The 26,649-nt window shown below is 42.6% G+C and overlaps 1 protein-coding gene across 1 annotated transcript in view; it reads left to right on the top strand.

Moving 5' to 3' along the window:
* The window catches only part of ABCC8 (ATP binding cassette subfamily C member 8), a 1,583,626-nt gene that overhangs the window by 1,442,541 nt on the left and 114,436 nt on the right, over positions 1 to 26,649 (top strand). Inside the window, exons 34-36 of the mRNA XM_069623778.1 lie at positions 8,654 to 8,774; positions 8,898 to 9,028; positions 19,977 to 20,055. Of these exons, the coding sequence (XP_069479879.1) occupies positions 8,654 to 8,774; positions 8,898 to 9,028; positions 19,977 to 20,055 (331 nt within the window). The remainder of the gene's footprint in view (positions 1 to 8,653; positions 8,775 to 8,897; positions 9,029 to 19,976; positions 20,056 to 26,649) is intronic.

Raw genomic sequence — 26,649 nt, 5'->3', positions numbered from 1 at the left:
AGGTGCTTTTTGCATATTCTCTCTGCACCGTTCCACCTTTTTTGCACTTGGTAGTATTCTCTCATGCATCCGTCGCCTCTCCATGACTCTAAATTCCCTCCCCCAAGAACAGTTTGGCTTGAAAAACACACATTTGGGGGCAGACTATCACTCTTTGCTCCGTTCAAAAAATGGAGCAAATTAATTTACCACCAGCGTTGCTGCTTAGATAATTCAGGCTTCGCCCCAATCTGAATTACATAAAATTGTTTGCACTGGGGCAAATATGAAGCTGACTACTTTATTTACTATGTTTCCGCTGTAATATGAAAAGAAATATGGTAAACACATTTCTTTCTAGGTTATGCAGAAAATATATCACAGAAAAACAATATGCTTCAAATTGACCTACGTGCAAACGTGTTTAGATAATATGGATGGTGAACAATTGGCTCTATTATCTAAGCATTTACTCAATTGTTAGCACAGGTGAGAATGTTGATAATCTGGCCCATGTTATTTTGTATGCTCTGTTACACTCTTACTTGCTTCCATTTACAGGATGAAAACATTTATTTTCAGGGCATTTCCTTTATTTTGAATGCATACATGGAATATGGGATTATGAATTAGGACTCGCCTTGTTCAGAATCATGAGTACCCTTCGGAAAAGAGACATATCATTCTCAGAAGTCATGATGTTAGTGTAACAGAAGTTTATGTAAATGGTGCAGATTACTTGATGGACCCTCACTGGATAATGGCCTGAACCAATAGGGATTCTTACTGGCTGATGCCTCCAAGAAATTAGTGCTGAATGAAAAAGGGGGTAACCTGATAAATGTTCCTGATTGCAAATCAACAGTGTACATGGGATAGATACTGTGCAAACCACTGCAATGGCGATGGCTGGAGAAGGGGTAGAGGTGGACTACAGGTTTAATTTGAGGAATTTGACCGTCCGCATGGTGGGCGTGTGCTCGCCTGGGTTTTTTAAATGATTAATTCAATCAAACTATGCTAGTTCAACCTCAGGAAGATGTGTGGGGCTAATCCACACACATTTTCCTATGCTCACACCATGACAAATGCACAGACCCATGTCCTCTGGGTGCAAACAGACTGCATGAACTGTCCGCTGTTTTCTATTTAGTTGGAATGTGCCAGCAAGGAATGCACTATTTCCTCTACAGGAAGGGGAGGACCAAGGTTCCCCTTACCACGGCCATCCAAATTAACTAACAAAGGCTCCATGGTTCCGCACAGCTCTTTTGTTTAAGCCCTGCAGCTGGTGGCAGTGATTAACATACTAATGAAGGGTACTTCAAACAGGTACATATGGGGCCTGGCTGCAGAGGTTAACGAAGGAGACAGGAAAGCCAATAACATTTCTTATGTAACTGTGTCAACCTGAAGCTAGCTCCCTCCCTCAGTATCAAGAACAGTGAGCCGTCATGTCTGTAAGTGCTGTTTACAGTAAGCCACCCTGCGAGGGGGACCCCATTCATAAGGTAGGAGAATGTGGTTTACAGGAGCCAGAGGGTCTGGTCTTGCTGCAGCTTCAAGGGAGACCTGCCGCTTTAACAGGGACCACATAGAAGGGACCATTAACCAGAGAGACTCTTTTATCAACAACAGACAGGAAGATGGGTGGGACTTAGTATCACAAGGGAGTGTGGCCATAGATATTTATGCTGAGAGAAGGTTTCCACCATTTTAGTTCTGGGACACTCCTTGTTCCTGTTTTCACCCCCTTACCATTCCTGTTGCAAATCACTCTGGTTAAGACCTCATGCGCACATGATATTTTTGGTAGGGCCCCCATGATTGGTTCATTAAGGTAGGCTTAGCCTTCACCAATCACTGTGACCCACTTGGCTTTAAAGGAGGGCTGGAGACTGAAGACTTTGCAAGAAACAGCAAACATAACTCCTCCTTGGACCCTGGCTGAAGGTATAGTCTGCCTTACAGCTTCCGCCTGTGAAGAAAGGCCAGGTTATAAAAAAAGAGGGAAGCAAGATCCCTTCCCTAAACATCTCCCTGGGAAAAGAGGGGGATACAGATCTCAGAAGACCCTCCAGCCGCTCCTGAACCGGTACCCAGCCAGCACACAGCGTGCCCTGCTAGGCCTTTCCACAAGCTTCCTGGATAGGAAGTACCAGAAGGTCTCTGAAGCTACAACCAAGGACAAGGCAGTTGCATGCAAAACACTCCATAGATGTGCTCCGTCCAATTTAAAGCAGGGCACAGGCCCATTGAAGAAGCTCAGAGAAGTGCCTCAATGAGCACTTTCCGACATCCGCCTTAAATGACATTTTCGAGCCAAGGTATAGCACAAGGTACATTGTGCTACTGTCCCCCTGGCCCTTCACACAAGGCCCCTAGAGACATTTTAGGACCCATTGCTCCCTTTGTGCTAAAGCCAAGAAACCTTAACAAACTATTGTGGTTATTGGCCGTACTGACTACACTCCAGTCAGTATCCAGAGTGCAGTAATTCAACCCTCATTATATGATAGGGCCATCTGTCACCTTTTGGTTTTGCAATAATTAAAACAAGCTTTCCGCATTAACTTAACTTTAGCTACCGTCATTCAACAACCCTTCCCCAGCCCCCCTCGCCCCTCCCGGTTCCCCAGTGGCATAGTCCATTCTTTCTGTCGAGAGTCTTATAATCCTGTATCATTGGGTAATATATGTATTTTCGCTGTTTTGCAACTAATCAATGATCCACAACCTTTCAGAGATAAGCCTGCCATTGCATACATGTACATGTTTCAACAATGGCAAGGGTTTTACAATTTGCTTGTTATTCCAATCTGTTCAGATACTGTCTGGTGTATTAGAGGTGTGGGACTGATTGATGGTTTAGAAACCGATATTCACCCCTGGACACAAGAATGACTTCAAGCCTAAGGTAATGATTATTGACAGCCAGGATGCTAGTCAGAACTTAGTCTGAGTAAAAAGGAATTGGCAGACTACAATACAAGGTGAATGCAAATTACATATAGCATGGCAGATTAACATGCAATGTAAATGCAAACGATATACAACAAGGCAGAATAATATGCAGGGTAAATGCAAATGATGCACAGCAAGACAGAATAATAGCAGCTTACTCTGACTTTGGCGAGATGACATGAAACTAGTATGTATACAGTTAAATGGGGAAGACCGTGAATCATGTTAATTATTACACAGGCAGAATAAATGCAGTTTGAAATATTAAAGGGATATTCAGTATGCTGAGGCAAATGAAGCTGTTCAAATGAAATACTGTACATTTAACTCTAAATTTCATCAGCTACATTACACTGTGGCAATAAGACTCGAGGCGGCGGGCCAATACCGCCCCAGGTGATGCCCGGGGCCGTAGTTATAGGCCTGAGCGTAGCAAGGGCCTTAATGAAGCCCCCGGGCATACCTGGGGCGATATTAGCCCGCCGCCGAGGGTCTTATTGCCATTAGTACCCCGGCCTATTGGATTGGGGTGCTAATGGCATTTTTTTCTGTTCCGAAACACGTTTCGGAACAGAAAATAAAAAAAACGGCTAAAAAAATGGCCGCCACCATGGAAAGGGAAAACGTAGTCCGTTTTCCCTTTCCATGGCAGCCATCGAGAGCGGACGCGCTGGGATCAGAAGTGTTCCCAGCGCGTTCGCTTCCAAGACCAGTAGAAAAAAGAAGGTAAGTGGGGTCGGGAGGGCGGAAGGGAGGGAATGGGGAGGAAGAAAAAAAAAACGTACCGCCGTCTCCGGCGGGGGACGATGGAAGCCTCCAGCCGTGTGGAGGCTTGGAGCGGGAATGGCCCCGCTCCGAGTCTCCACACGGCTAGAGGTTTCCATCGTCCCCCACCGGAGACCGCGGGATAGAATGTAAGTGGGGTGGGGAGGGAGGAGCGTGGAAAGGCTTGGGGAAAAAACAAAATCTTACCTGAGTCCCCGGCGGGGGACGAAGGAAGCCTCCAGCCATGGGGAGGATCGGAGCGGGGATTGCCCCGTTTCGAGCCTCCTCATTGGCTGAGGGGCTGCCACGCCCCTCACCGGGAACAGAGTAGCCGGCACGCACGGCATGGACGGGAATACCATGTGGTATGGCTCGCAAATGAGCCAATCACCACACAGCATTCCTGTTCAGCCGCGAGTGCCGGGTACTAATGTCAATTAGAAACATATGGTGTTATCTGAACAGTACTCAAGGGGAAATACTGGCTGGGCCAAGGGTACAGTGGGGTAAATTTGGCCCAGGGTTAACCTACGGGGTGTAGAGCACACAGAAGATAAGCTCTACTGCAGGCCATTCCCGTAGAGTATGTAAGAAACCTACAGGGCCCCCAGTAATTGGTAGAGACTTTTTTTCTCCTCTGGTATTTGAACACTGCAACTGACAAGGTTAAGTAAAGGGCAGCTATCTCAACTTTCCTTCACCTTACCGAAGATGGACAGATCCAGTGTACAGGCCAGGCAGCTGTAGCTGCAGTGTCAAAGATCTTGCCTTATGTTACTCTCTGGTTCCCAGGCTTTGAGCTGGAGCAGCTCTCCCAGAGTGTGAGGTGAGCTGTGGCGCTGCAAGGGATACATCTACCTCAGCTGCATCCTCAGAACAGCAATCAAGTCTCAGTGCAGGATAAGACAGGCCACAGAGAAAAACACCTAGAAACATGGCCCAAAGGTAAGGACTTCGCTGGATATAGGTCCAGGATTCCTGGAAGAGGGTCTGGAAGGCACAGTGTGATGGAGAAATAGGCTTCCTATGGAAGGAGGCAGGTAGGCTTTCCAAACCAGGGCATGCTTCAGCTTTTCAAGGTTTTGGTAACATACCATGGACAGGTGCAGGGGGGATCAGAAAGGATGTACCAGGTCTTAAACCTGGGATGAGAGTACAATAACTACATAGTTTCTACACAAAGCATATGACTGGAAAGCTGAATAAAACAACAGTGAGACTGGAATTAAAATGGTGTAAGTCCAAACATGGGTAAAAGAGTAATGCAATGTATTATGCTAAAATAAAGTGAATTCATTCATAAAAACATTCACACATGCCAGGTCCACCTCCAGGGCAGCATAAGGTCAGAAGAGCGGGCATCCTTCTCCTGTTCCAGGTGCCAGGAATTCTGAAAAACAACCCAGTGTTAAGTACAGGAGACCAACAGGTGGCAAGAAAATGTTTTGTAACATGAAGGTTCAATTTGGGATGCCAAGCAAGCAAACATAAGGCAGTATCACATCAGAATAGGTGGCATCCTCCTGATGTTCCAGGTGTAGGGAAATCTAAGAAAGAACTTATTGTTAAGTTCATGAGAGCAGTAGATGGCAGGACGAATGGTTTGTAACATGTATGTTCCATATGAGATGGCAAAGTAGTGAACACATGCCAAAGGTGGAAGCCAAGGAGAGTTAGTGATTTCCTTTGTTCAGAGCTGAAGAAAGTTCCACTCATGCTGAGTTTTCAGTCCATTTAAAGATGTGGTGGTCCACATAGTACAATGTACATTTCAAGCACACTATGGGCCTCATCACAGGTGGGTGGTATCCCGGCAGTAAATCTGTCAGGATACCTCCTAACGCAAATAGCATTACCGCAACTCGGTCTGGTGCAATTAGTGCCAGATCCCGAGTTGTGCTGGAGCAGTAAGTCCCCATTCAAATTGGGTCCAATGGTCCCAAGGGAGCATTTTCAGTGCCATTTCCCCAGTGCTAATACGTCTGGGAAATTGCGCCGTAAACTTGCAGAAAGTCAACAGTCTTACCCCCAGCTCTGAGCTGGAGGTACATGTTCAACTTTCTGCCCAACTCATAGTTGGACAGAGCGGTATTGTGATGAGGCCCTATTTCTCATCATTGTTCTAATATGAAAACAACGTAATCACTGTCAGCATATATGGTTCTTTTGTCAATTGCTATTAGACAGGCATTTCCTGACTGCAGAATCAGACTGCTAGTGGTGGAACATTATGGTATGTCCAGCCTGAGGGCCCACACACCGCTCCCTCTGTTTTGCAGACAAACTGCTCGTACCACCTGTTTTTCACTGTGGAGAAACCTCAGTAAATGCATTTTATTAGAGTTGATACGATTTGACCAGTAATGCATTTTTTAAAGAAACATGAGCTGGACAATAGGAGAGCACTTATGGTTGAAGAGCAAAGATTGAACTGGTGACAAAGAATAGGCATTGAAAAGTGGCTAGTAGGTGGGTCTGGTTAATGGGTTTGAAGGATCTTATCAGCCATCTATTTCTGTTTATCTATTTTTGTGATCTTTTATTATTGTTACTATGCTCAGACCTTTTGATTGGGCCCTGCAGAAATCTTAGTGACCTTTCAGGGAAGAAGCAATGTTCCTATCTAGCTGAGATTTGAAATGTGGATGGTTTCTACATTAGTATTGTTATAGCCTCATAAAATAAGGGAAGGGTCATCATCATAAGATAATGGCCGATCCCCAGATTTGTTTCGGTCATACCTTTGGGATGGGTCATTGATTATCCCACGTGATAATGAGCAATCACTCGGCCATTTGGCTGTTTCTGAAATTCGATGGATTAATTTCTACCACTGGAAATCCATCAAACAAATCCACCCAGCTCATAATCGTAACCTTACAAAACAATCGACCAAACCCCTTTTTCAAATCTACAAAAAGTAACCTTGTCCTCAAACATAATAGATCAAACCTTAACCTCATTCATATTTAAACCATTACCCATAATTCACTGAAGCAATGGCCCTCGAGCAGGGGGGGCATTACCACTTCAGGTAATGCCCAGTGGCCCATAGTTTCCCTTTCCATGGCTGCCATTCAAAATTAATGTAAAAAGGTAAAGAAACAAAAAGGCCACCATGGAAAGGGAGAAGGGACTACAAGTGGCCCCTTCTCCCTTTCCATGGTGGCCATAAAAAAAATAGGGAAAATGTAAACAAAGAAAAGGGCTGCCATGGAAAGGAGAGAAGGGACTACTTGTAATCCCTTCTTCCTTTCCATGATGGCCTGTCGCAGATCGGGAGCGGATGCGCTGGGGACAGAAGTGTTCCCAGCGTGTCCGATCCCAAAATAGACCAAAAAGAAAGTAAGTGGGGTTGGGGGGAGGGGATTGTTTGGATTGGGGAGGTGGGGGGAAGAAAAACACGTACCTCGATCCCCGGCGGGGGAAGATGGCAGCCTCCAGCCGTCTGGTGGCTCGCAGCGGGGTTCCGAGCCTCCTCATTGGCTGAGTGGCTGCCACACACACCTGGCCGGGGACAGGCCAGACCATAATGGGGAGAGGGATTCCTGGTCGGGTAATGCCCTGGCGAGGGCCAATCAGATTGATTGTTACAATCTAATTGACCCTCGCCGGGTACTAATAGAACACATCTCCGCCTCATAAAGCACTGGACAAAACTCATTCTAACAAAGCAACATAACAAAATTCATGATCATATATCCTTGGAGACCAAACTGCTTTCTCATAAACATATAAATCAAAACTCATTAGGAGTTTACAATAGGTGATCCCGCAGATGTATATCAAACAATCTTTGGCAAAGCCAGCAGTTTTTGTGTTTTCTTAGGCATAGTCTAGACATTTTCCGGGCCCTGCCATAATGAGACTACCTGGCCATATGATGACAACAGCTAGAACATGATGTGAGGGTTATATGATAGTGGCTAGGAAATTCCTGTCTAATACCTATACACAATCCAAAACTCTTGGCTTTGCCAATGGTAGTTTTAACAGGCCCTCAGGGCAAGGAACAGATTGGAGGACACACATATTGCTTATAAATCAAATGGCTGAAGGCACACTTAGGTAAGGCATTTGTATTACGCCAGTAGCACATTTAAATTGGCAGCTGAGCCATTATCTGTCAGGGGACTGTTTGGAAATACTCTGGCAAACCTTCTGCAGAACAGAGGTGGACGTTACTAGATAATAAAGCAAGTTCCTGGAGGATGTGTTTTGGGAAAGGGGCAGGTAGTTGGTGGAATGGTCACAGGGATAATGCTGGTCAGATAGCACAGCGAGTACAGAGCTCACTTTGACGTTTGATTCCCGGCAGAGTCAAACTCAGCCTTTCATCCTACCGAGGTCGATAAATTTTTTTTTTTTTTTTTTTTTTTTATTTTTTTTTTTTTTTTTTTTTTTTGTTTTGTTTTTTTTTTTTTTGTTTTTTGTTTTTTTTTTTTTTTGTTTTTTGTTTTTGTTTTTTTTTTTTTTTGTTTTTTTTTTTTTTTTGTTTTTTTTTTTTTTTTGTTTTTTTTTGTTTTTTTTTTGTTTTTTGACCGAGGTCGATAAATGAGCGCCAGGCACTCGGATGCCTGAGGGTTTGTAGGCTGTATAAATGCAAAAATAAATTATGGACATAGTCAGTGGACTGGTAAATAACCAAACAAAATCCACGAGCTCTGTGTCCTTCCTCACACCCCATCTGCAGCCCAAAGCGCAATTTTGGGTTAACGGTAAAACGAGTTCTTTTTCAATATTTCGCTACATACTCTTTACATCCCAATAATTCCTAGGTGGGCTTTTTTTTATATTAATCACTCGTGTAAGTTTTTTGATGTGCTAAAAGTCATGTGTGTCGACGCTGAATTCCAATCAATTATCAAATTACGTCAGTCTTTGTAACAAGTCTGTAATGTGTTGTGTGTGGAAAGCAATGCACGTCTTCTGTTAATCCGCCTAGGTGTCCAACTACTTAAACTGGATGGTCCGCAACCTGGCAGACATGGAGATCCAGCTGGGCGCGGTGAAACGAATTAATGGCCTGCTGAAAACCGAGACCGAAAATTGCAAAGGGCTTCTCTGTGAGTGTGAAACCCAAGCTGCAGAGAAAAGAGCCTGCTAAATGTTTAATGACCCACGATTAAATGGACATAAATTACTCATGGCGCAATTCATTAACCGGTATTCTTTCTCTCTGGGCGCAGCCCCGTCACAGATTCCCCCGAACTGGCCTGACAGCGGAGAAATCCAAATCCAGAACCTGAGTGTGCGCTACGACAGCTCCCTCAAGCCAGTCCTGAAGCACGTGAACGCACACATATGTCCCGGCCAGAAGGTGAGCTAGCAGACGCCACATCTAGAAAGGGCACGACCTCCTGTTATGTGCATTCAACCCAGTGCAGTAACTATCGCACGCTTCTATTATCTGGCTGCATGATAAAGCGTATAAACTGCAGTGTGAGACTAGCTTTTAATTGAGGCTCTCGGTTTTATGGTAGTTCTTTTTTTCAACATTTCCATCTGTATCGATCCATATTTATTTTGTATTTATTTGATCTGTGCGTATCCACAAGTATATTTCCTCTGTAAAATAATGTTCAACTCGCAATTTTCTGCATGTATTCAAATTAAAAATGCAGTGTTTTGATGCCTGGAATGTGGAAGCTCACAGAGCTTGGTTCATGCCCATCAAGCCAACCTCAATGCTTCCCTTAAAAACAAACAGCTGCTGCTTGTGGTGGAGGCATACAACATCCCCGTACCCCTTGCCTCTTCATTGTGTTACTTTTCACAGCCACCGAGACACATGTATTTTTGCTTTTCTCCATTTTTCTACAAATAAATACAGAAAGGAAACGGAATGATTACATCTGTATTTATGGGTAAAAATCAGTAAAAACAGAAAACCGGGTGCTTAATTTTGATCTGTGTATGTGTACTAATGTATCACTAAAAGTAAACATGTACTTGCTATACAGAATAGTAAAGTCACCTAAGGCTGTGCCTATGCAATGTTCATATATTTGAGTCCACAGGAGGAACTGGGTTTCTTTTTTGAAAACCTTTCTTTATCAGCAGTGAGTCTGCAAGGACCAGAGTGGGGTACAACAGGAGCCGGGGCCAGGGGAGGCACCATCGGGAGAGGGGACCCCCAGGAGCGACCCCGGACGTGCATTCAACAAATCTTAACAGTAGGTAGATACATAAAGCAACACAATCAAGGGTCTGAATTCAAATCAACAGTTGAAGTTGCGCGCAAGAGATATACCGTGAGTGGCCCCCAAATGTTTCCTGGACGGAGTCCTGGCGGTTGCATCAGCGCCCAACGCTCCTCCATGTCGTTGGCCCATATAACGTCTTTCAATCAGTGGTCCTCGTTAGGAGGATTCGCGCTTGTCCATTTCAGTAAAATTCATCTTTTAGCCAGGAGGAGACACAGTTTTACCAGTTGGTACATACTGCCCAGGGGAGTGTCGAACATATAAAACAGGCAGGGCAGAGGGGGAGTGAGAACCTCTCGACCCACCATTTCCGACACAACGGTGCATACATCACCCCAAAAAGGTTGTAATTTCAGCCAGTCCCACAACATGTGAAAGTATTTGGCAAGTGGAAAGTTGCATTGAGGGAACGCCCCAGTGCATTCATTTGAGAACTTGCGTAGTCTAGATGGCGTGCAGTGAGACCTGTGTAACACTTTCAGATGTATCAATTGAAATTTAGAATTATATGAGATTGTGTGTGTCTGTGCGCACATGCTTGACCAGAGGTCATCAGTGATGTCTATCTTCAGATCAGAGGCCCACCTGGAGCGGGCATTATACTGTGGTACTTCCCGTTGGTCCTAAACAATCGGATATATTGACGACACCAGGCCCGATTGCAATGTGCAGTCAGGACGTATTCTAATAGTGTGTCATCAGCTGGCTCCACTGGGAAGTCCCCCCACTTTTATTTGCATGCTTTACGCAGGCCTGCATATGGTAACCATTGTGATGAAGTGTGGCAAGAAAGCATTGGGGTGCCACTCGGCTGGATGAAGCTGCCCCCTGGGTATATGGACTCCAGTGTATGGAACCCGTGCCGTGACCTGATTTTATGCAAGCCCGAGTCCGTTAGTGACAGATCGGGAATACAATCCCACGGGGGAGTATTTCTATGGTATGGAACGGTTGCGCCAACCATTTTCCATCGTTTGCTGCAGGCAAGTGCAGTGGTGCTAGTGGGGTCGAATCCGCAGCTGTTAGTTAATGGAGCAGGAAAGCTCAATGAGCGCAGGTCTCTACCCACTGCTGAGTGTTTCTCTAAGCATGTGTGAGGGAAGGGTGGTTCTTCAGATTTCCAAAATTCGGCAAATTTCACCTGTGCCCGTATCCAGTACAGGCCGAGGTCCGGAGCAGTGAACCCTCCCCTGTCATATGATTGCGACAGTGTACTCCATTTCAAGCGCACTGCCCCGGAGTGCCACACATATTTGCATATATTGGCTTCTAAATCCTGTAACAATGTCCGCTCAGGCCACATTGGTATGTTGAGTATATATCTGACGTATACAGAGAGAGGATCAGCGCTACAGAATTTGGACTCCTTGCTATGGTGGCACACACATCTAAGTGCAACCAGAATGTTAAGAACCTGCTCCATCAATACAGTGTCTCCCAGTGGCACATCGGTGGTGAGAAGGGACATGTGGCCCTTCCTGCAGAATCCTGATTAGTTTGTCGATCAGTTGCAAAAGAAAATAGGACATACTAATGTGATTATTTAAACAGCCCTCAAAATAAAGGCTACCATCTAGACCCTTCCAGAGGATCTTTCAAGAAAGTTGGTGGCTCTCTGCCACAATGTTAACTCTTTGTAACAGAGGATGAGCAACATGGAAAATAGGCTTGAAGAACATTTCAACAACCAAGAGGAGTCCTGAGTGTGTGATCAGGAGAACGAAAATGTCAATGACTTCAGAAATTGGGCCAGTTCAGGCAATGCAGCTCGGCTCAGCATGGAGGGGCTTTCCAACTGCTGAACCACGGATGAAGGTGATCAAAGTCTGTCTTCTCTTCTCCTGGACTTGCATCTGTCGGGATGCCACTGTACTCACGTAACCCGAAGGATGTTGGAGTAATTTCGACCAGCCTGTTGTTTGCATGAGGCAGCCTGGAATGTGAATTTGAGTCTTTAACATGTCTACGATCTTCTAGAGGGACCAGAATAGCTTAATGGAACTTTGTTTATGTTGTGGAGTTTAAAGCTACAGATCTGTTGTTGAGGCACAGTGAATGGGGAGCAGAGACTCCTGTTTACCTTAATTGGGCTTATATTTGCTTGAGGTGAGGAGGGGGTTTCACTGACCTGTTGCCTGCACAGCTTGAAATACTTCAAGCAAGAACTAATAGGATGTATGTGTGTGTTAGAACTAAGGGCCTGCAAAATGCGTGGACTCTCTGCTCATGCCTTACACTTACTAACAACCTTTGTTGTTGTTTTTAAAAAACCCAAAGATCAATAACCTCATCGCTGTTGGTTTATTTTGTATCTATCTGCTTGTCTGATTATTTAGCATTCTCCAACTCCTCCCAGTAACCCTTCACATTCTTCTATCAGTTGTTCCCGTATTACTGACTTTTTAAGAGGGCTGAGACGATTTTAAGACAGTCAAGGATTACTATTACTGCAACTTAAGTGGTCAGATTCTGGATTGAAATTCTGTGATCTGTGCCCTGGAACTGCGACCTGTCCTTGTTGACTGTGTTCACTGCCAAAGTTTTAGATGGAACGCCGGGGAGGCCCAGGCAGCCCTTATCTATGCTACAGAGAGTATTAACACTGGATTTTGTTCTGGTTGTTGCCGGTTAGGACCTTGGTGTGATAGGTTTCATAATGACTGTGGATTGCCAAACTGTTCAATTTTATTTGGTACAGTTATATATTTTTGAATTATCCCCATTACTGTTAAATTGGATTATTTATTTTTATTTGCCGGAACTTGAGTAAACCCTACAAAAAGTGTTTACACGGAAAAAACTGCCAACCCAATTATTATGCTAGACTTTTAAAGAAGAAATATAATACTAATCTTGAAGAAGAGTGCGATTGATGAGGACAATCACAAAAATTGGGTACTGCGATCTGTGCCTTAAATAGTTGGGGCACAGAGGCTTTTGACTGGGCTTTCTCCTACGCCAGCGACGTTGATTCAGAATAGATGCCCAATGCCTCATCCTTATTGGATTCTGGTCCAGAGCATGTAAAGGTGAAAGTTTCAGGGAACATGAGAATATCTGGGTGCAAAGTTCCTGTCACCCATCTGGACTAAGCCACATTTCATTTCACATGTGCCTTCCTCGGGCAGCAGGAAGGCATTGATTAGCCATAAGGAATGTCGGTTTATATACTTCGATGATAAGGTTGCTAGTACGCTCGTATTTAAACAGTGATGACAATGGATAGCTCTCGAAGGCTCCTGGCAGATAGGCTGCCGGAATTGGGGGCTCAGTTAGGGGATTCTTCACCCTCTAGGCACCATCGACATCAGTTTATGTTGTTTGTGAGTGCCAACACAAATCCCTCCTTTGAAAACAGCCTGGGCCATTCTAGAACTGAACTACTAACAAATGATGTGGGGCACCCTAGAAATGAAACATTATAAGAAAGCTAACCAACCTGTGTAGTCATTTGAATATTGCCCCCATACTTTTCTTAACGGCTTGAATAATGCCCGACTAATATTCCAGTGGAACAAGTAATTCCCCCCAATTCTGAACTCCCACAGGGTACACAAGTATTGCTTCAAAGCTCTCCATTTGAAACATCAACAGAATAAACAGATTGGGCACCATTACGAGTTTGGAGGTAGCCATGCCCTTAATAAGGGCATGGCAACCCCCAAACCCAGGGTCCGGGTCCGGGTTCCCTGAATGGGGAAATACCGGGCCATTCTGACCTTGGAGGGCCCGGTATTTGCCCATTCAGGGAACCCGGACCCGTTCCATCCCCATTCCCATTCGAGCCCCCATAGGGCTCAATGGGAATGGGGAGCATGCTAACAACAGGCCCGTTAATCACGCGCCCATTCTTAGCATGCTGGGCCGCTCGCGGGACCCGCTCAGGACATCTGGTAAAACCAGACGTCCTGAGCGGGTCCCGCGAGCGGACCCCGTAATGCGGCTGTAAGGGGTTAATGGCTCTGGCACCTTTACCGGCGCTGTTAACCCCTTACCGCCCTCCTCGTAATGAGGCCCATTGACTTTAATCTACCACCTCCCTGTAGCCCTTATAAATTAGTTTCCCAAAATGTCTCTGTAATTAATCCTATGATGGTACAGGAGACCACGTCCCTTTGAAATAAAAAATGTTTATTGGTTCACCATCACTAAGGATTACTCATGTATTAATCTACTGACTTGTGAATGGCTAATAGAGTTCCCTGGTTGGACCCTACTATGAAAAACTGTAAAGGGGTCTGCATTGTTCAGACTATGGGGGCACCTCATATTGTCAAATGCTTATTTCAGTTGGCTGGCTCATATTCTAATTCCCCAGATACAATTGTCATTTTAGGATATTTTCATAACCCTCCCCTGTCAATTGATAGAGAATATGACCACACTGCTGGATCTACAACGATTCTCTGCCCAAATGGGCATTAATGCCACCAACAGATTCGGTGTACTGGGCAGATTGATTATCTGGATAATATAGATTGACTCTGCCGCTTGAAGATTCTGGATAATCTGAATGCAATCCCCATTATGGATCCTTGGAGACAGCATCACCATTTAAAACAAATTGTATTTATAGATTTATAAGGCACCGAAGCCCGCGGGCATCTTGGTGCCAACATGAAGACAGGAGACAAACAAAAGTGACACTGGGCGCACAGAAATAGGAGGGGCCAACAGTCTTTCCTAGAGATTACTTAAAAAGGGCAGTTTTTAACGCACAGTGGAACTTCATCTTATTTCGTTCCAATCATAGAGCGGTTGAGAGTTTGTTGCAGATCTTCGCCGGTCTAACAGGGATGGATCACCCCAGGCTGTTGGACCGTTTGTGGGCAATGCTGTTGATCTTGCCCTGGCTTCCTGAACGCAGTGACGGCCAGGAATGTATGGACAGATTATTGTTTTCATGTAAAGTAGATGCTGTGCCAATGAGGCAGCTGTGTACCATTGTGCTAGCTTTGAAGGCAATCTGGTCCTCCACCTTCAGCTAATGTAGATCCCTTCTACTGGCCGAGATGTGTACTCCTCTTGTTATGTTTTTAATGATGCACATGGCACTGTTCTGGATTGTCTGACATTTAGCCAGACAAGCAGAATTTGCCCCTTTTAGGAGCGCATTGCCATAGTGCAGCCTAGAGAGTATAGTGGCTCGGACATTTGTGGCACAGTTCTCTTCGCTGATCACAGTCCTGATGTGTCTAAGCAGCATAGATGATACTGACAATTTGTGTTTATTAGATTGACATGGGCTTCGGCGCTCATTGAGGATTCCAAAGAGATGCCTAAGGTTTTCATTTTGCCTAGGACTGGGATAGTGTTGTTCTTAATAGTAAAGGTGTTGAAATCTGTGCTCATCTTAGCATGAGACTGCCAGGAGCCAAAAATAAGGAGTTCTGTTTTACTGCCTCAATGATGTTGTTAAGGCCTGAGATTTTACTGGAGTCCTGAGAGTAGTTGCCGCTCAGCTCTAGGACCAGCTGAGTGTCATCAGCGTAGTTAGTAAAGACTGTGTCTGTGCCCTCCAATAGGGAGCGGAGAGGTCAGAGGTATAGATTAAAGAGCACAGGTGACAGACTGGCACCCTGTGGTACTCCACAACTAATCAGAGCCAGGGATGAGAAAGCATTTCCCCAGTGGATATTGGACATTCGGTTGGCACGGAAGGAGTTAATCCAATCGACTGCCCCCTTTAAGCAATTTCCTGCCTGCTTGAGAGCTTGCAGTTGTCGTGGTCCAGAAAATCATAAGCAGCAGAAAAGTCAAGCAACATGATCACACCAGCTTTTCCTTCATCCATTATAGTCAACATGTGGATCTGTAAGTCCATAAGTGCTGTCTCTGTTCAATGGGCTTGCCTGAAACCTGATTGTTGTTTGTGCAGGATGTTTTCATCTTCCACTAAGCGCTGAAGTTGCCCTATAGCACATTTATCAAGGATTTTGAAAAGAAAGTGGCAATTTGTGATTGGTCTAAGGTTAGTTCGATCTTTCGGGTCCAAACCTGCTTTTTTTAGCAATGGGGTAACTGACGCGATTTTAATAGATTTGCGTAGCTGTCTCTGAAAGAGGCATTGACCATGTGGGTAAAGAATGGAACAAACAGTTCTTGGTGATCCAATATCATCCTGTGGGGGAGGATGTTTTCGGCGCATAAAATGGGTCGCATTGTAGTCAACAAAACTCTCATATCTAAGTTAGTAACTGAGGTAAATGCAAATCTCTCCTGTTCTGGTTGTTCATGCTATTGTAAGGTCACACCTACTATAAAGGGGCGTGCTACAGTTGTATTCATTGACTGCCCCCAACCACTATCAAGCTACCATTGTTGACAACCAGAGGAAATGCAGCAATTGGTTTGACAACCTATATTTGTCAGACCTTACAAGGGTCTAACATTGATTGAATCAATACTTTTACATCAGAGCCTGATTTAAGCCACACTGTAATGATTGGGGATTGGCCACCCTGACATGGAACATGGCTGGTGTAGCCCCTAAAGTGTTTTACCCAGACTGATGGACCTTTATTGCCTTTTACAACATAATGTTGCTGCAGGAAACCTTGGCCATAACCCCTTTACAGATCTGTGTTTGTGACATTGTTTATTCCAGCTCTGCCCTTAGTAAGGGATATGTCAAAGGTGTGGGTGTTGATTATAATGGTATCCCCACCCTTAAAAGCTGAATTCCAATTTGACCCATACCTGAATGACGATTTCCAAATCTCGAATATCAATCAATCAAAGGACCTTATCAAGTTTGTTGACAAATGTATGCAAACTGTTTTTGTACTACATCTGCACCATGTTTTGACATCCTTATTTGGTAGTACAGAAATCAATAAGAAAGGAATGGCTGCAAAGTGCACATAATCGTTCTCTTCTTATTGCTGCAATCAATAGTTAACATGACATTTCTGAGATTGGTGTGAAGGAATTGAAATTTTGGGGACCGTCTTACAATATAAAAGTGTGAGCAATCATAATACTGTGGCATGTGCTAAAACAAGTGGGAGATAGAAATCAGACAGGAAAATCACCTCCTACTGGTTTAGTAAAAACCCCAGGCAATTCTGTCAGATGGTAGCAACTGCCTCCACGGAGAATTGTGTAGATGATGCTATGAATGGCAATATCAAGGGGCAGGAATTCTGTGATCACTGTAGGAGGGTATCTAGTGCACATAGTGTTGATGATATACTGAAACCGAATCTCTCCCCAGCTTGCACAGCTTCTCAGATGATATTCAAGTAAATTCATTTGTGGATGTAACTAAGCCTCTGAGTACACCCGGACCCGAAGGTGTGCTGGGTGACCTCTATTGACTATTAACCTGTGGGTCCTGTTACTCTTAAATGTCAAAGGCAGGTTTCTGTCTACTACATGACTTGTAATTGACATAGTTTCCATATTTAAAAAGGGCAAGGATCTTAACCAAATGTTAACAACCCGCAGCACATAGTAATATATATTTGAAAATAATGGTAAAGGTTACATTGAATCATTTAACTGTTTTGACCAAGGACAAGAATATTTTGTCAAGCAACCAGCTGGGTTTCTGATTGTTGCTGGGAACAATCGAGCACTTTCTAAATATGGCAGTGAATATAGAGAAATATTTTGGAGTCATTTTGACTTCATTCATGGTTCTATTAAGGACATTTGATAAAGCCGTTTGTGAACAACTATGGATTGTCTTCTTTGACTTTGCAGGTCAGGACAACTAGCTTTCGAAACCCTGTCCTGCACTTAGAGGCTGGGCTCCGGCATGAAGAGCGATTTAAGAACCCATTTTCTTTTTATTAATACTTATTAATGCGATTATACACAAACTTCATAGAATCTATCTTTTATGGGAACAATGGCTACTCAAACAGAGGTGAAACAAGGTTGTTTTATGGGATTGCTCTCCTTTAATAAGTATTTAAATGGACTAGAAGTTTAGCTATTGAATCTGGCAAGGTGACACCAGTTTTAACATATGCAAATTATGGTGTTCTGATTGACAAACTTCATTCTCATTATAGATGCAAATTAATCTTTATACAAAATGTTTGAATTTAAGACATATGACCATTAGCACTGCATAATCTCAAGTGGTCTTTTATAACGAGAAGAAAAAGAAAGTTTATCAAGCCAAATTGTAGTCGAAAGTGCCACGGGTCTGTTGGAGTTCTGTTCACTAACCAATATAGCAAAGTTACAACACAAATCCCTAAAATCCCTGCTAGGTGTTACTTTGTAGCTTCAACTGCCACTGAACTTGCCTTCCTAGCAAATATCTACAACTGATAACTTCTTCTTTGCTCATGGTCCCTACAATGGTTCTCAGTATGGCCTAATCAGAAAGCAACGTTCACTCAACTGATCTAGAAGGATTTGTTAGTCTTAGAATGGTTCCATGTAATAATGGCCCCACACAAATATCCCCTAGCAAGAAAGTTGACGTTTTCTGCATAGACATTATTACATTGAATATGCGGGGGACACACCTGCAGCCCCTGTTTCTTTTTTTCTTTTTTTCAGGGTGAGCAGGGGATATCCCTGCAACCCGTCCCCATACATAATGTCACCATATATAATGTTGCCAATGGAATTTCCTGGTGACATTATGTATGGGGACTTTATGTATGGGGACATTATTTCCTAATACCCTTAGATGACAGACAAAAGCTAAACTGGATTAAAAATGTAGATTTATCTCTGAAATAACATTGTTTTTTTCTCCACTCTCTTGAGGACCCATCAAGTGTAACCTCAAATGCTAAGACATTACTTAGCTCAAACTAGAAAAAGAAGAGACAAATTGTATAAAATTGAGCTAACCAAATCATGTGTAAGAATTTACTTACACTTAACGCAATCTATAATGTGATGTGCTAGCAATATTTCAACTCATTATACATGTAATACATAACAAAGTTGCAATATAACAATGTAACCAATTACTGCTGGCAGGTAATAGAATAAGGTGGCATTAAATGTTGGTTACTCCCTGTCATTGTGATGAGACTACAGTAGAGGTAAATGGTAGCCACTGTCTCATAATAGGTTTTTAATCCCACTGCTAAAAGCTTTAAAATATGATAATTGTGATTTAGCCTATTTTTACACTGCAATGGTTAATGATCCTCGGGTATGCTGGAGTCTCTAATGCTTTCTACCATAGATTATGATGATGACTTCGAAGGATCTCACCTCATATGTCAATTGTCTAGATTATGCTCAACGGACCTCTCAAAAATGTTATACTCTTTTTTTCATCACCTGATATTTTACATGCAATTTCATGTATACAAATATGGTTTGGATTATATTATCTGAAACTAACAATTATGGACAGAATTTTGATTGTGGATGCATTTCATCACCAACTATACTTAAAAATAGCATTTAGTATCACAGCAAATAATGTTGTTAAACCTGTACGCTTTATTTCTAACCCTCTTTACAATGTGGGCCAATTTGGGTCCCCATTACAGTTTGGGGCAAATTGTTTATTTTAGGATTGTTCTAAACTGTATGAGCTATAAAGCTTTTGAAATAGTGAACGGTGAGGTTTCTTTTTTAAGTGTATTGTTTTATGTGTGTTGTTACTTGTGTCACTTGTCTGGTATTTTTACCACAATAAAGATTTGTATTGATCCATCAATTGATTGATGAAATGCCAGTCTTAGGTAAGCAATTGCCATTGGTGTAATAATGTACACATCCAGGCTATCCCCACCTCAATTCGCAATGTCAACCTCTCTGACCACATGTAGACACTTATTTTGGAGATTCTATATGGGTCCAGGACACGTTTGTTTATGCTGGATTATGCTCATAGCAGCTGCATGCAATGTCTGACATTTCTGTTATACAGAGTAACAAATGCGCAGTGAAACTCCATCAGTTTTCTTGGTTATGTGAGTAAACATATTGTTGATGCCTGCATTCCAAAGAAGATGATTGGCTCGCCTTACTGTGTCTGAATGTTCTTCTCTGGTGCTAATATTACTAATATATTTAATTGTTGAGTGGTATATACTGCTAACATGAATGTCTTGTTGGATCATTCATTTACAGATTGGAATATGTGGAAGAACAGGCAGTGGGAAATCGTCTTTCTCGCTTGCGTTTTTTAGAATGGTGGATACATTTCAAGGTACGTTATAGCATTATTGGTACCTGTACTGAATTATAAATGTTGTGCAGAAGCTGCATTCTATTATGTAAACAATGTTGAACTACTAACAATAACATCGGTCGGACATTTCCTCTTTTTTGTATTAAGTGACAGCATGTGATAAAATGAGGCTACACAAAAGCATGGATTTGATGTCTTGCAGTATATAGTTTTGTAAATAATACAATTTACTTATATCACTGTGCTTCTGTCTGAATAACTCAGACATAAAGAACTGTGCACTGTCTGTATTCAATGTCTTGTGTCTTAACCATCCTCCACTCCACACTGGAGAGTGCACTGCTGCTGGATCCTTGCACTGTGCATTATTTTGGAAGCCTCAATATTCCACTAACTCATGGTTTTTGTATGCCTGCAGATTAGAGTGATCAGTCCATAGATGGGAAGACCTTAGACAAGTTGTTTTCTACATCTTTGTTTTGCTGTCTCTTTTTTCCACTATACCAGTTATATTTATTTTCTCAATAATCTTTTTGTTTCATATGCCAAATTGCCAAAGTGCATGCTAGAGTTTTGGAAAGTACATATATGTGTAAAGTGCTAGTACATTTTCTCTTGTTTGGTTGATTTATGGTAGATTAATCATGCAACAACTGACTCAGCGGGAAAGTGTGTAATGGTACAATTCATTTTTTCAAAGAAATTGTTTGGGAGATTTCAAGATGTCATTGATTCATTTGTTTATTGCATACAAAAGATGTGCTATACTTCCAATAAGGCAGATCACATAAATACAATTAGGGGTATTAACACTGGATTTCAGGACTTGGGTAATTTTGCTGTTCTTTTTCACAGGAGACTATTCCTACCCTCATTTCTTTCTACTTAGCATGAACAATTCATTCATAAAGTAGTACTTCACCTGATGTACATTGAGCAGCACTACTGGAAGTTTGTGCATTACCCCAGGCATTTTGAGAAGCACACTGAGATATTGTTAACATTCATACAATATAACTTGCATGACATGGCACAATGTAACAGGGTGCAGCCAGCCCATAAATCACAATACTGGTCAAAATTGCATGGATAGCACTCATGAAAGCGGCTCATACTGAGTTGCTGGCAGCCATAGTAAAAGCCAACAACCTGTACATCATTCTGGTTATTTATTTATTTTATTTATTTTATTGTGTTCTACAGTACCACAGTACTTTTAACACATATACAAAAATACACAATTCAATGTACATATATCCAACATTTATAAAATTACTGCAGCTTTCCTTAAAAATTCTAAAACATGTATGGTCAAGCTTAATTCATTACAGTTCAATATCCTCCTCCATAATTCATTCTCAGAAGAGAAAACCAAGCCTGCTGAAAAACAAGACCGCAAGACCTCCAGCTTAGGGAAAGTCACACACAAGTGCTTTAGCGTCTCAATATTTTTGTTACAATGCCGACATAATCTCTGTTCTTGTGGAATTTTCACACGGCGGCCCAAAACTTCTTTTGTTTGTAACAAATTCAACCTTAGTCTTAGCACTTGTGTCCTAAAGGATCTCGACGGATGTTTTTCAAGGTAAGGAGCTGGAGTATTAAAACTTTTACATGACCAAAGAAAGTGATCCCCAAAGCATTCATACTCCATTATGTCGGTTCTCAGGTTAGACCATACATATCTACACCATCTTAACTTGGCGACCTTCGGTGTCAGCTCCAATTCCTCCATTGGAATATTTGCCTGTTGAAGCATCAATTGACAATTCAAAACCCAGTCCCCAGGAACCCTACATCCACCTTGAACTCTTACCAGGTTTAACTGTTCATATATTGACGCCCCTGGAGGGTTCAGTATTTTTACCAACAACTGAAGCTTACCCCAATCCACCATAGTCTTTATAGGTAACAGACCTAATTCAAACAAAATCCCTGCTAAAGGAACTGACTGCGGGAGTTGAAGCAGACCTTTCCATAATGCCCCCTCTAATTGTGACCAGTTAATCAGCTGACTCCGAGTTTGGGCCCCATAAATTAATTTTGGGATTAACTGTTGTTTGTATAACTTTAGGGCTGGTAAAAGAGAGTATCTACCGAATTGCCCATCGCAAATTCGGAGTTGTACACCTGTCCCTGCAAATTTTACCCTTAAGTCTTCCTGTAATTCAGGACCTGAGAGCTTGTCATAAATTACCAGCCCTAAGTATACAAATTTATTTACAACTTCTAGCTTACCATTTTTCAAGTACCAGGGCATTATTTTACAACTTTTCCTACCCCCCTTCAACACCAGAACCTTTGATTTTGCAGTGTTTAATGTTAAGTCTAGTTTCTCTAGAAACCCCTCCACGGCTACTAATGCTCTTTGGAGCCCAATAGCTGTGAGGTCACATATAACAATGTCATCTGCATAAAGCAATTATTGGACAACCATAGCACCCAATCTTGGAGGGAAAGTTTTTACAAGTTCCATATAACCTCCTATTCCCAGTAAATACAGGCAAAAGAGAAAGGGTGCCAAAACACACCCCTGTCTTAAACCCCTATTTGTCTGTATCCAGGGGGAATAATTCCCTAATTCATCGAACCTTACTCTAATCCTTTTATTTGTATGGAGAGCCACCAAAATACTCAACAGAGCTACCGGACACCCCCTATCATATAGTTTTTTCCACAAAAAAGCCATATTAACCATGTCAAACGCTTTACTGATATCTAAAAAAGCGAAAAATACTGGCCGTGCTTGGACCTTTGCTTGGTGTGCTAATAAATCTAACACCATACAATTAGTGGATGTACTCAGCTCTTGCCGAAAACCTGACTGAAAAACATCTAGGGAATCAGATTCCACCGCCCATTTTTGCAAAGCTTTCAGCAGCATTTTCGCGAATATTTTGTTTGAAGCATCCAAAAGGATATAGGTCTATAATAAAGTGGAGAAGACCTATCCCCGCCTTTAAAGATCAGGATTAAGGTTGCTGCTGACCAGGTAGAGGGGAACGAATTGTTAGCCAGAATGTCCGAAAATAAGGCAGACAGTACCTGTGACCATACTACTAAGTTACCTTTATAGGTCAGATTAGAAAGACCGTCTGGTCCCGGTGCGTTTGAGGGCTTGCTTTTCTTTATCAAGTTCTTTATATCCTCCAAGTCCCATTCTAGAGCACCCTTCCAATCCGCCTTTACCCAGGTGACTGATTGGTCCAAACCTTCCACCCTGTACAAATCAGTGAAATGTTTCACCCAAACAATGTCACTGACCGCATGTGCCTGAAGATAATCTTGTGTACCTTTTGGTTTAATTAGGTCCCAAAATATTCCTGGCCTATTCCCTAGCATACAAGCCAGCATTCTCTCGGCATCCTTAATGCATAGCAAAAACTTTCTACCTTTTACCCAGTTCCTGTGTGATTGTTTTAGAATCCGCACCTTTTCCATGTAGCCTGGAGGTGCAGATTTCTTGAGATGCCTCACCTCTCGGTGTAGTTCCTTTTTATGTGCGTGGACTTCTACATCAAAAGAGTGGGAACCCTTCCTCCTTGCCACCATCTGGGTTCTACCTAACAACTCCCTCACAATCGTAGGGAATCCCTCCGCTGTACATAGACGGGCCAACTTATTTACTGGTAAGTTTGCAATTTCAGACAAGAATGCTGATGCAATCCTAGGAATCCACTTGACCTCGTTCTTTCCTGAATTTATTTCCACTCCCACAATGTCAGTTTCAACATGTTTTGTCGGACTGAACAATTTAAATTCCAAAAGGGAATGATCACTCCATATCAGAGATTTTACTTCCAGGGATACTCCTCTTATGGCTAGATCATGGGAAGTGAAAATATAGTCTATTGTTGATTTCCACAACCCATTCTGCCATGTAAAAGCTGGCGGAATATCCATCTGTATATTACCATTAATAATACTAAGGTTCCACACCTCAAATTCCTGGATAATCCTCTTTCCTCTCTCCCGGGATTCCTTACAGACAAACTTTCTATTATTCTCTAAATACCAATTCTCTTCTAAGCATTCTGCATTAAAGTCTCCAACGATTATCACTGAAGCCCCATCATCCGGGAATTCACCCATTAATGTAAAAGAAATTGCTGTCAAGGCTTCTTCCAGTTTGTCTTTTAGGGGACTGAAATAAACATTTACCAAAAAACATTTGCTTACGAGACACTCACCATCTTCCTGCCATTCTAAGAGTACAATCAGGATGTCGGACCTGTCTACATCAATTACCTGCATGGAAAGTCCCAAAGAACGTTTAACTGCTGTTAATAGTCCACCAAATGGCCTACCCTTTACTCCCCGGCGGGCCTTAACGTAGATTGTATTAAATCCATCTATCATAGGTGTGTCTAGCAAAAAAGTTTCCTGCAAACAGATTATATCAAAATTCGAGAAAAGTTCATGATTATTCATGATGTTCTTGAACCCTCTCGAATTCCATGTAATTAATGACCAATTAGACCATCATGTATGTTGGAAACGCTTTTCCTCCCTTCCTTGATTTACCCCTCTACCAATAGGAGCTTGTGTATACCCTCTGGAACTATAGATCTCCTTGTTGTATCGTTCTCTTTCATCTTGTATCATACCCTTCTTTGCCTGATAAATGGGAGCCAGAGTTGACAATATTGAGGGCCCTGTATCTGTAACTTCAAAACCTAGGGCTAGGAAACGCTCTGTTTCCCCCATTATTATTTCCCTTGTTAGGTGTGACCTTAAATGAAGTCTTACAGTATCTAGACAATCATCGTAGACAAATTCTACCGTCTTAATGTCTCCTGACGATATCAATTTCAGATTTGGAATTTCCTGCATCAAATCCAGGATATAATGTCTATTTAAGGGATATCTATTTGAACTTTCGAACAGCCGATTCAAGAAAATACATAGCTCACCGTTATCTGGCATCATTTTTTGCAAATTGGACGCTTGCCTCGAATTCCATTTTTTAGGCGATTTTATTCGCCCCGTACTTTCCCCCACCCCCTTCAATGAATCCAAAAACATACTCTTTGGAATCCCCAGACCCACTTCCTCCATTAATCTTGGGGTCGGTAATGGCGCTGTTAAGGAAACCCTAGGTGGAGGCAACTTCCCCAAGTCCACCTTCACCACCACAGGTTTCGAAAAAATTGCATATAATTTAGGTGCCGTTGGTATTCCTGTTTCCGGGACTTCCGCCAGAGGATTCACCAATCCCCTTCCTGCTATTATATGCGGTGGAACCAACAGTCTTTCCTCCAAATTACAACACTTGCCAGCTCCTTTACCTGCTCCAAATTCAATATTTTTTGGGACTTCTAGATCCTTAATCTTCTCAATCTCTTCCTCTTCCATATCTACTGGATGAACAGATATATTACTTAGATCGAAAGAAGGACTATCCCCCTCCTGTACATTTTCCAACACAGATGAAACCCTATCGACTTCCTTGAACCTTATTAGTTCCTTAACTTTGCCCCCTTTCCTGTTTATAAAAAAGTATTTCTTTCTCTGATCTAGTATGTCTCTATCAATCTGCATATGTTTGTCCACTGCCAACCTTAGATTACGGAGGAATTTCCGTGACCCTTTATTCTGTTGTGAGGGTGGAAGCTTACAGTTTTTGGATTTTTTTTCCTGTGAGTTCAGCTTGTTAGGATAACTTGTTTTTTTTACCTTTGGGCTACTACTCAACATCTTCTTATCCTGAACCTGTTCCTTCCCCAGCATTGATACCGATGGGAGGACTATTCCGGATACCTCAGGTACCACCAAAAGACTTTCTCCCTGTAACTCAGCATTCTCCCCCCGTGTTTTCGTATTTTTAACTTCCATTCTCTCGCCTTGTACAAACACAGCCCCTTCACTATCCACCTTTTTCGGGCTTGGGGTATTGAAGATTGAGGCTGCCATTATAAAGCCTTCCAATAGATGCACTTTGCTCAATACTTCCTTCATTGATTTCCTATGCTCCCAGATTTCATAGTTCAATGTGTCGTAGCCTCTATCCATGGAGTCCATAATTCTAGAAAGGACTGGGAATGATAACTCATCTACTGGGGGTAGCTGGTCCTGTTGAGAGACTTCTTTTATCTCCTCAGCCTCTATTGCTTCATCCTCGATCACTGGGTCCTCCACTATAGAGTCATCATCCCCTAGTTTGACACCTTCACTAACCTGAATTTCTGGCGAGGTGGCCTCATCCCCACAAGCAGTTTACCTCTCTTGCTTTTGGCTAAACTGGTACTGTGACAATTTCTCCTTATAACCCCATTCTTTAGGTATAGGGACTGATGTTGTTGAAACCTTTCTTTTAGGGTCTCTTGGGCCTTGAACTTTCCTGGAAAACTCATGAGTCAACAGTGGGGCTAATATAGAAATATCTGATACTAAATCTCGCTCCACCACCAGTGGTTCATCTGCCAAAGAGTTCACCTTAGATTCAATGTTTAAAAAAGCCCGATTTATAACTCCCACCACCTCTGCCATTGAATCCACTTGATTGGTTTGCTCCGGTCCAATATCCCCAGGGACCTCTATACCCGGAGGAGTGGAAATTCCCTGAGGGACTACCAAAGTGTCTACTACCATAGAGGAAACTGAGCCCTTGTT

This window comes from Ambystoma mexicanum, chromosome 11 (genome assembly GCF_040938575.1).
Source record: "Ambystoma mexicanum isolate Mex_15411 chromosome 11, UKY_AmexF1_1, whole genome shotgun sequence".
NCBI classification, from domain to species: Eukaryota; Metazoa; Chordata; class Amphibia; order Caudata; family Ambystomatidae; genus Ambystoma; species Ambystoma mexicanum.
The sequence above is the reverse complement of the archived record's forward strand: the minus strand, read 5'-3'. Positions and strand labels throughout refer to the sequence as shown.